We start from the raw sequence: 10811 nt of genomic DNA, 5'->3' as shown, positions 1-10811 counted from the left end.
ACCAGGAACAACGGTCACAAGCTGGCAGAGGGTAGATTTAGGTTAGACATCAGAAGGCGCTATTTCACGGTCAGGGTGGCTAGGGTCTGGAACCAACTTCCAAGGGAGGTGGTGCAGGCTCCTACCCTGGGGGTTTTTAAGAAGAGATTAGATGAACACCTTGCTGGGGTCGTTTGACCCCAGTACTCTTTCCTGCCATGGCAGGGGGTCGGACTAGATGATCTTCTCAGGTCCCTTCCGACCCTAGAAACTATGAAACTATGATCAGCCTAAACCATTGTTCACTCAGATGTGAGAGACAAGGCTCAGAAAAAGAAATAATAAAGAAGATTTATTCTTCCTTTTCACACAGGCTTGATTTTAAAAAAATGTTAAACTAGGGCTGTCCAATTTTGAGTGACCAGGGGCTGTATGTCATAGCATGTGCCCCCTACTGCATTGCTCTACATTACATGGGTCTACTGTGCTACAGGCCCCATCCTGCCACATTGCACAGTCCTCCCCCGCTCACCTCTTCTGTGGCTCCATGTAGCTGGCAACTCCTGCTGCGCTGAACTAGGTCCTCCAAATCCCCAAGTTTCCTCAGCTATATGGGCCCTACCACCTCACCCTCCCCCCAGGGGGAGGGCAGAGACAGGAAGCAGAACCTGGAAACCCACAAGGGCAGACAGAAACTTAATTCTGCCTTATGAAAATCAAGTGCACTAGTTTCCTTTTCTCTGGATTATATTGTTCCTGGTTTTCATAACTTGATAATAAATTTCTGCAAATAAGGTTGCTTATTGACATGGGTGTATTAAGGAATAGCCTCATGCTATCAATTCATTTGCAACTGTAGAGAGCCTGGCAGGAAATCTGGTGGGACCACTTTTCATTGTTTTCCCAAATACTGAGAATCCCGTGGCAATGGTTTTATGGACTGCACATGCAGGACCTGGATAAGGGACAATTGTTAATAATGTACAATCTTTGCAGACTACTGCATTGATTTACATCTTCAAAACTATATTTGCAGGAAAAAGAGACAAATAATTATCTATGCTAGTCTGAAGTCAGGCAGAAGGCAGGGCAGGAGTACACGCACTGCCCCCCACTATGCCAGTATATTTATGACAGGTCTTGAAGTCTGCTTCCTTTGCTGACGCCCTCTCATCCTCCCCACCTCCCTGGTATACCTAGATACATCAATGACATTTTCATCTAATGGGCACATAGGGAAAAAATTCTAGAGAAATACTACCAGGACTTTAACAACTTCCACTTTTCCATCAAACTAACTCTGGAATACTTCAATTGGCAAATGCATTTCCTAGACACTACAGTGCAAAGGCCACAATTTCCACCACATTGTATCAAAAACCAGCCAACCACTACAGCTACCTCCATGCCACCTGCTTTCATCCTAAGCACATCAGTGAATCCATTGTCTACACTCAAGCTCTGCATTGTATCTGCTCTGATCCTACTCGCCAGGATGCATACCCTGGGGATCTGAAGCAAGGATTCCTACACTTAACAATACAAACCCAAAACTGTATCAGTCAAATCAACAGAGCCAGACTCAGACTCCACTCTGACTTGCCACAATATTAATCCTGTGACAAGGACAGCAGAATCTCTTTTGTGGTTACCTGCAGCCCTGATCTTGAACACCCTGTATGCATTGGAAATGGCCTTTGTAACTCCTCCTGGAAAATGGCAGATATTTCAAAGTAGCCTTTGGAAACAGACTCTTACCAACCCACTGGCCTTGCAAGAGACCAGATGCCAACTATAACCCCTCATCAGCGTAGACCGCATCATCACTGGGCCAAACAACATGGATTATAACATCTGGGGTTCATTCTTCTGTTCCTCTACCAATGTCATACAAGCCAGCAGCTGCTAACAGTGCTCTTCTGCTGTCTGCATGGGACAGTCAGTGCTATCCCTACATGGAAATATTAATGGCCACCAATTTGACATTAATTCCAGAAAGACACAAAAGCCTGTGGCAGAATACTTTAACCTGCCTGAAGCTTTCATCACTGAGCTTAGTCAAGTCAGTCCTGAGGCCACTGCGACTGTTGGGGCACCTTAGATGCTGTAACCACAGTCCTCCACTCTGCCCTGTGTTTGGCTAGTTTTGTGCACTGTCAGTTTAAGCACCAATCAGTCCTTAATAGTGGTTCCCCAGCTCTTCTTGGGTCTACCTCTTTTTCTCTCACCCTGCATTATAGTGTCAACAAGGGTGTCCAGCTTGCTCATGATGTGTCCACATCACTGCAATTTCGTTGCACAACCTCCAACAACAGTTCATAGGTTCCAACATCTTGACTGGTTTGCTGCTTGACAGACTCATTCATCCTGTGCTCAGTGTATGAGACACACAGCAGTCTCCTAAAGCAGCACATTTCAAAAGCCTTTATTCTTTTCTCTAACTTCTTATTAAATGTCAATGCCTCCTAGCCATAAAGGATCATAGAGATGTCTACAGCATGCAGCAGATGCAACTTTACCGTCAGTGTAATATTGCTGCTTGTCCAGATTTTTTTAAGCTTTGTTAGCTGGCTGGTGGCAGTGGCTATTCTGGTCTTGACTTCCTTTTCAGATGTTAAGTGTTCTGTGATGGTGGTTTCCAGATATGTAAAACTCGTTACTCTTTCTAGTTTTTCATTGCCAATCTTCACATCAACATTGTGGTTGGTAATCTTGGAGGCTACTGAGCTCAGTAATTGTTCTTAAACCAACAAAACTTTAAAAGTCCACCTGACTTTGAAATTGTGAAACAAAAAATCATCCACAGACTGGATTGTGTTAAGTATGGTCTCAACAGAGATTATGGATTTTTATTCTTAGACTAGCTTTTATAACCGTTATATTCCTCAATGGGTTAACTGCTTTGTTTATCCCTTTTGATCTTTTCAACCCACCCTTCACCTCTCCCTCCCCCCCACATCCTTTCCTCTCCCTTTCCCTGCCCTTTGTATTTAAATTACTTTATTCCTTTCTATTTAGTACCCCTGCTCTCTGCAAGTCAATGGCCTCTTAGGTGCCACCCTGCCCTATCTTATGACTTCTCAGGAACAGGTTTAGAATAAAAATCAAAGCAGAGTGTCTGTCTTTCTCACACTTCTAGGCAGAGGCATAACTGCAGTTCTGTGCCCTGGGTGGAAGCACTGCACCGGGCAACAACAGATGCAGAGGCCGACAGAGCAGTATACTGGCTGCTACTTTTCTAACCCCTGCAGTCAGTGCTCTGGGGGGATGCCCCCTCAACTCCCCACTCTGTAGTTATGTTACTGATTCCATATCTCCCAAAATATAGGAGTGATCCGTAGACCACAAAGAACACTTCTGGACTTTGTCTTTACCAGGGAACTACAAGAGACAAAAGGATTCTAGGAAATACAGGTATTTCAAAACTCCATATAGCCACTTAGCAGAAGTTAATCTAGATGGCTTATCATTTGCCTGCCAGCTCGTGATAGCTTGTATAATTCAGAATATCAACCTCTGTGGGCTAATGGAACAAAGGCTCTCTGTAAAAAACCTGAGTCTTTCCTTACTTAGATAAAACTCTCATTGATGTCGAAAGGAGTTTAGTATGATGAAGGATCACAGGATAGTGACCCACCTTTGTCAGAGGCACTGCCAGAAGCTGTTTTTAAGCGCTGCCTATGATTTGTATGGCCGTGTCCATTCCAAGTAGAATATTTACAAGTTGTTGATGTTTGTCTAACTTTCACCACTGCATTTAATGAAAGTTTTACCATCAATTTTAATGGAAGCAGAATAAGACAGCACTAAGCACTTTCGAGAAAAAATCCCATCCTTGGATTTTAGACTTAATGTGAGAAAGAGCCCCAAAATGTTGCTTGTTGATGACAGCATTAGAAAGAGAGATCTTCAATTTAAACAGAAAAGCTAGTGATATGCAAGCTTCTTTTCTCCCTCTTTCACACACATGGTTTTGTGAACATGAGGCAAGTCAGACCAGGATGGGGTGTTTCTTTCTACAGTTCAGTTCAGTCTAAAAGGGCCTATTCACTTCCTGAAATAATTCTCAAGCTGTCTTTCCCACCCCTAGATTTAACACTTGGCTCTGTGTCTCAGAAGCATCAGGGTAGGTAGATCACATCTCTAATTTCTATGATTCTGCAATTACTTGTATTAGTAAAGCAGGCCTGATGTTATAGTACCTGCATTCTGAACACACCCTAGCTGGTATATGCCACAGTTTCTATTTTCTTGCATAAGGGATGAAGGCATCAGAGGATTGGCTTCATTTTTTCACCTGGAAAGCAAATGGTTAAAATCTAACCAATACTGCACACCCATTCTATGTAGTAACACAGAAGAAGAACAATGAGCTAAAACAGTTTCTAAAGGCTACAAGAAAATAAAAATTCCCTGCTCTGTCATATAATGGAAATGAGGATCCTTCAACAGCCATCCCTTCTAATCTGTTGGCCAGTCCTTAGCGGCTTACCAAGCCTGTATTTAACCTATTTCCCTAATGGCAATTAAGAAATGTTTTCATTTCCCAGGGAGAGGATTGCACATAAAATCTCCTTGCCTCTGTCACCCCTCCCAGCCTCTGCTCACTAGTGCCCTTGCTCTCACCCTCCCCCTCAACCTCCTCTTCCTTTGCCCTAGGCATCCAAAGCATTCCCTGTGTGTTTGGGCAGCATGCAGTGAGGAAGAAATGATTAAGCAGCTGAATGTTTGAAATCCAGCTAAATGCACCGATTATTATCTGCTTAGGGCTTTCTTATCTTGAACTGTGTGGTGCTTAATGGCAGGCCCATTGTTTTCAGCTCAAAGGTATTAATGAAGGAATCAGGACAGCAAGCTGATGTCATAGGTGGCTGAAAGGTGACTTGCTGGACTGATTTCTCTTACTCCACCCCGTTTCAAGTCCTTTCCCACTAGTACTACAGAAGGTTTAGTATTTTTAGAAGCTTGGGTAAAAAGGTTGCATTTGTATGTCTGGTAAAAGGATTGAAGAGTCTCCTAAGTATCCTGCTTAAAAGATGTACTCTTAGCTTCTGCTCTACTTTCTCACTTGATAAAGACTCCACAATGCTTGCATGGGGCTCAGTATGAAAGCAGTCTGTCCTTGTTTCTATCTGCAGTAGGCACTGGCCAGCATGTCCTGACCTATACTGAAGGTGAGGTTTACACTTTCTTTTCACTTTGAAGAAAAACCTATAAGAAAAGAGATGTTACCAAGATCTGCTTCTTGATATGGGAATTTTGCGGTAAGGCAGTTAGTTCATTCTTCTTCCAACAGAAAATAGGATATAAAAATGAGTCTACATAATCAAGTGTCAGTTTTACCTTTTACAATATCCAAAAGTTAAAATGATGTTTATTCCAAAAAGTGCATTGTCTGTTAAAAACACATTTCAGCACAATTTGTACAATCAGAGGCCACCGTTTATATCTGAAATGTGGCGGTGACAGGCATATTAAGTTTTAGCATTAAATGACACAACCGGAGTGTGAAAAAAATTTGAAGCAATTTACATTTCACCCTGGATGTTTTTTACCTGACCTTATCCCCTGTCCATTTATTTTTTTCCTATGGCTTTGAAGACTGCACCCACGATTCTTTGTTTTAAACCAAATAAATCATAATTAATATTCTCACAAAAATTATCTTTGAACCATTAGGCTTTCCAAAAAAAGTTAAGAATTACACTGTTTTTTCTCCATACCAAGCTAAGCTGGGTTTTTTTTCTGTTACTCAATTTCTAAATTCTTGTGGCTTGGAATTGGAACAATTAAAGAAAAATTGTTTTTAAGTTGTGGTGCTGCAGGGTAGCAGATAAAGAGCTCAGAATGGGCCTCAGATCAGAATGAAAAGCATACATCTTGGTTCTTTTGCCTTTTAATGAGAGCTTTTTTCTGTAACATAATTTAATCTGTGTCTTTGCAACTGCACTTAAAATTAATGCCTATGCTGGTGTGTCATTAGTGATTTAGGACTTTTGTTTTATCTAAGTGAATAAGTGAATAGTCTTTTTTTGGGGGGGGGGGGTTCTTCCGTTTCAGTTCAATTTCAGTCTGTTGGGCATGTGTGCAGCAGGTTTGACCACCCATTGGAAAATTTTGTGATCACTTGAAGGATCTGTCTGAGTAGCTCATTAGCAAAGACTAGATAGCAGAAGAGAAAGTGAAGGGAGGAAAAGAGAGTGGTATTTAACATTAATAGGTGAGTAGAAGCTGGCTACTCCGTTTAATAGCAGCAACATATACCAGTGGGAATAATATAGTCTGTCACCAGAAAAGGAAGGAACTGGATTACCGTACATTTATGTTTCTCGTCCCAGCTCACCCTAGTTTATAATTATTTCTTGCCTTTGTCATCAAAATATCTAAAATAAAGTCTGTAACTATTTAACTTAGACAAAAGAAAATAGCATTTAAAAAAAAATCAGTAACAGAGGACTGATTTGCTAGCCCAAAATCTGCTCCATCATGACAAATGAGAGTGATAACACTTTTCCTTTCAAATTATCACGATTTGACATTCTTATTTTCTTCCCTTTCCTTAACAAAGGAAAGTGTTAAAAATCATTAAGCATGTTATTAAAAGCATTTAATAATTAACTAAAACCATTAATAGTCTCTGCATTTCTGATTTAAGCCTATAATTTTCTAAGACTTGGCATAGAAAGCATTGAAATATAAGGTTACCAAACTGAAGCAGTCTGTCTGAAATAATTAAAAAGGATAGATCTTTTTCTGTATGTTCTAAAGCCATCTTGACCAGAATTTCTTATCTTAAAACTGGTATTTTACAACTTTTTTAAAGGTCGTTATTATCAATCAAAATTGGAGGGAACATGCTTTATCTCATAGATGTGCTATTACCATCACATCTAAAATACTGAATCCATCTCTCCTCACAAAATTGCTTTGAGATTTTCTCTAGCAAAAGTGGTTCATGAACTATTCAATAGTTTTAGCCCATTGTGTATCAACCTACTGGGTGAAATTTTGTTTGCTGAACTTATCTTCTACCTAAGAGGAGGAAGAAGTTTCTGTTTAAAGGTCAAAGTGTTTCAGGTATGAATTCAGTGTGATTTTACTCTGTTTTCCGCACCATACCCTACCCAAGAACTCGGACTTTAGGCATTTTTTAAATTTTTTATATTTTTAGTTACTTTAGATAAAAATACTTAAAACTATTAAATGTTATCTTAAATAGCAAAGAATTTTTTTACATCATGTTTTGAACAAAAATATGAAGTTCATTGTGGGAAGTAATATAACATTCAGGGTAGTAGTCTCTTCAAGAGTTGATAAAATTCAAGAAGCCTATCTTGATGATTAATTTACATAGTTTCCAATATGGAGGCATTGCTGTGTGTCTTTCAGGTAGATAAGACCTGATTCTTGTTTCAACACACTTGCCATCCAAGGCCCATTTTTTTCAAATGTGTGTATAATTAGTGGTTTCACTTAAACTGCCCATGTATGTCAAGTTTCTTACATGCATACATGTATGCAGGATCAGACCCTTAGGGAATGTTCATATATATGCATCTGTACTCACTTTTTAATCTATTTCATTGGCTATTATATTATTTTAAATAAGTGTTGTTATATAGAAGGTAGGAAAAAATACAATAGCTGCTGTTCCTAGCATAAATTTTGAGAAATGTGAGTAGTATTTTTTGCTTGACAGTGTGCAAAAAGCCCAAGCTAGTTCTGGCAATTATCTTTTGTGTATGGAATAACTGTCAAGCTGACTTACCTTCTCTAGTGTTACATTTATTTGCTTACCATTCAAACTGAGAAGAAAATAGTGATGATCAAATCATGTGATAATTTGAAGGGAAAAGTGTCATCTCTCTTCTCAATTGTTGTGATGCTGATCTTGGACTAAATCAAGACTGTTGCTGACATTACTTTCAAGTCTGGAAAATTTAATCAGGAAAGTCCTTGGTAGCTATAAATTTGTGGCAACAATCCCTAATTCATCTTGTAATTTTATGACAGGCTCTGAATTGCCTGCATTTGGCCAGGGATCACCTCAGTGGACCGTTAATGAAAGAAGAGAGGGAATATGAAGGTCAGTTGCAGTGACTTCTTTTTCCTTCCTTACGTATTGTTACAGATCTTAACCTATATGGTATCATTTATTTAACAGAACTTTTCTGTTCTGTTTCATATGTAATGGAAGATGAATGTTTTTCCTTTTGGTTTATCTCTTCTTTCCCCTCATTATTTGTAAGTATTCTATATTGGAAGCCTCCCATGGAAAAAAAATGCATCCCTGTAGGAACAGCCAAACAAAAATCACACATTTATCCTGATAGGTTTACATTCCTATCTTTAATTGGATATTAGAATAACTTTATTGGATATTGTACATGTACATATATTTGAGAGTAGAATTTGGCTCGATATGTGCATGCATCTGAAAACTAGCCAAATGCCTCAGCTGCACATAGCTGCAAACCTTCTTAATACCATGTGTAACTAACTATATGGTAATGAATCCCCCATCAGAGTGAAAGAAAATTGAGATTCTAACATCAGAAAAACGGCATTAGGAAATTGAATTGAGAATCGTCACCAGCTAAGTCAAAATGACTTCTGTTTATTGAACCCAGTACCAAACGACCTCCAAAACAAATGACTCCCACAAGACAAAATGCAGGATTTTCTAATGGTATTTATAGCATAGGGATTAAATTTATTAGTGGTTTATTAACAAAAGGGTGTGGGGAAACTAATAAATTATTGTTGTCTTTTTCTGTCCTGTGCTATATCTCCCTATTCCTCCTTCTTTGTGAATTTTTAAAAATGTGCTTGATAACACTATTTTCTCTTTTTCAAAATAGTTTTACCTCCTCTTACCTCATTAGTTTTCCTCCCTCAGGCTCTCTTCTGTCTTGCTCTTCTCTCTTTGGCTTCTTACTTGTCTCTTTCCACATCCTTCTCTTGTTCTTTTCTTTTACTTTTTGGCTTTCACTCTTCCTTAGAAGGCTTTTAAGCTTGAATTCTTTTCAAAGTACAATTATCTTACCACCTTGGATTTGTTTTTCCTAACTCAGCATTTGCCAGAATGAGTAACTATGGAGCTCAACATGACTGAAGCTTTGTAAAGAACAAGTGTGTTGACACTTCTCCAGAAACAAAAGAAATTTTGGGAGGTAAAGCCACCCAGTCCATCAGCTCACCAGCCTCACCTCAGTTATAGCAGGAAGCCCTACTACTCTTGATAAGGTTGAATCAGGAATTTCTTGATAACCTCTGGGTTGCCTTCCTTAGTAGCAAATTAAAACCAAAACAATCTTTGGTAGAGGAGAAACAGGTAGTGAGAGAAACAATAGCAAGGAAATTTTTGAGGGAAAAGCTTGGAGCCAGTTTACTTCTCAAAGTAATTTAATTAAAAATTACTCTAAGACTTTTCCTTTTGGTTTTGGTTTTTTCTTTGTTTTTTGTTTGCTTTTTTTTAATTACCATAGTTAGTGCATACTCAAGAAAGGATTCCCTCCATATAACATCTTTAAAAATATTTGTTTCTATCAGATTCTCAATTTAGAGAATATTGGATGCCATTATTTAAAAAAAAATAGGCTAATGAACGGCATACAAATTTTCAAGCTCTGTCAATGGCAGTCATTAAGAGCTCAATATTTTCCTACAGTCCCCCCAACTCAGTAACAGAGGTATAGGCAAAACTGTGCAGGAACCAAAATTACTGTTTCATAGGAAATTTTGTGTTTTTTCCAATTTGTTTATTCTGAAACAAAATTAAAATAAAATCAAAATGTTCCTGAAAAACATTTTCTGAAAACAATTAGTCTAATTTCAATTTCAATCAATCACTCTATAACATAAAAGAAAAGAAATTGCAGAAGGGAAATTAACATAAAAAATCAAAATGAAACATTTGTCAAAATGAATAATGTTATTCTTATTAAAATACTTTTCCCCCCAGTTTTTTCCCTCCTAAATGAAATTTCATCAAAATGTATACATTTCCATGAAAAGGTTTTTTTCCAACAATATAGCATTTTCTGATGGAACAATTCGCTGAACACCTACCTGATCTTTTAGGTACCTATTAATAAGTGTAGTACAACAGTCAAACAAAAAAATCTGACAGTCAACTTGTTCCACCTAAAAATATAAAAGAATACATAGCCACTAGAAAATACAAGAACAAAATGAATTTCTAGCACACACAGTAAGCCATTCTGTCCCTCAATCTGTCCTTTCATTAAAAGCCTGAAGAAAAAGGATGAATTCAGTAGCGATCTGAGAAAATAAAAAATACCGAGTTCTAGCAGACCTGAGTCAATGTTCCTTCAGGGAGGATGCTGTGCCATCATTTGCTACTCATCTGTATCAGGGAAGTTCCTGATCAAGCAATTTAGGACATGCAGTGAAGCAGGAGGTGCCAACCTGAGATGTGTGGCACAGGGGACCTGTTTGGCACACAGCAGATTGCAGAGGGACAGGTAGCACATCAGCAGATAGAACAGAAAGCATAGCAGCAAATCAGGTAGCGAGCAGAAAGAGCAGCAGATTGGGTAGGGGAAGAGGACTGGAGAGGCACTAGGCAACAGTGAGCAGCTGATATGTGGTACACCTGCCAAAAAGTTTGAGCATGTGAAGAAAAAGGGTTTCTGATACTACAATCCTGTAACTTGTTACATAGGCAAAGATTTGTGTCCACATGAGCTGTGTCCGCACCAGCAGGGGGCATGCATTTGCGGCAGCACAAATAGTAGTGGCACAAATTTGTGCCGCTACTTTGTGTCACAGAGCACTCCCCTTCCCATGCACTTTGCAGTGTAACATAT

General features: G+C 38.9%; 1 protein-coding gene across 2 annotated transcripts in view; it reads left to right on the top strand.

The window, feature by feature from the left end:
- PRDM1 (PR/SET domain 1) overlaps positions 1-10811 on the top strand; it is a 143402-nt gene that overhangs the window by 63774 nt on the left and 68817 nt on the right. For both annotated transcript variants that reach the window (XM_019520155.1, XM_019520150.1), the window contains exon 2: positions 7993-8065. In XM_019520155.1, coding sequence (XP_019375700.1) covers positions 8060-8065 — 6 coding nt within the window. In that variant the 5' untranslated portion in view covers positions 7993-8059. The remainder of the gene's footprint in view (positions 1-7992; positions 8066-10811) is intronic.

This window comes from Gavialis gangeticus, unplaced genomic scaffold (assembly GCF_001723915.1).
Source record: "Gavialis gangeticus isolate Ggan-Ray unplaced genomic scaffold, GavGan_comp1, whole genome shotgun sequence".
In the NCBI taxonomy this organism is placed as follows: Eukaryota; Metazoa; Chordata; order Crocodylia; family Gavialidae; genus Gavialis; species Gavialis gangeticus.
The sequence above is the reverse complement of the archived record's forward strand: the minus strand, read 5'-3'. Positions and strand labels throughout refer to the sequence as shown.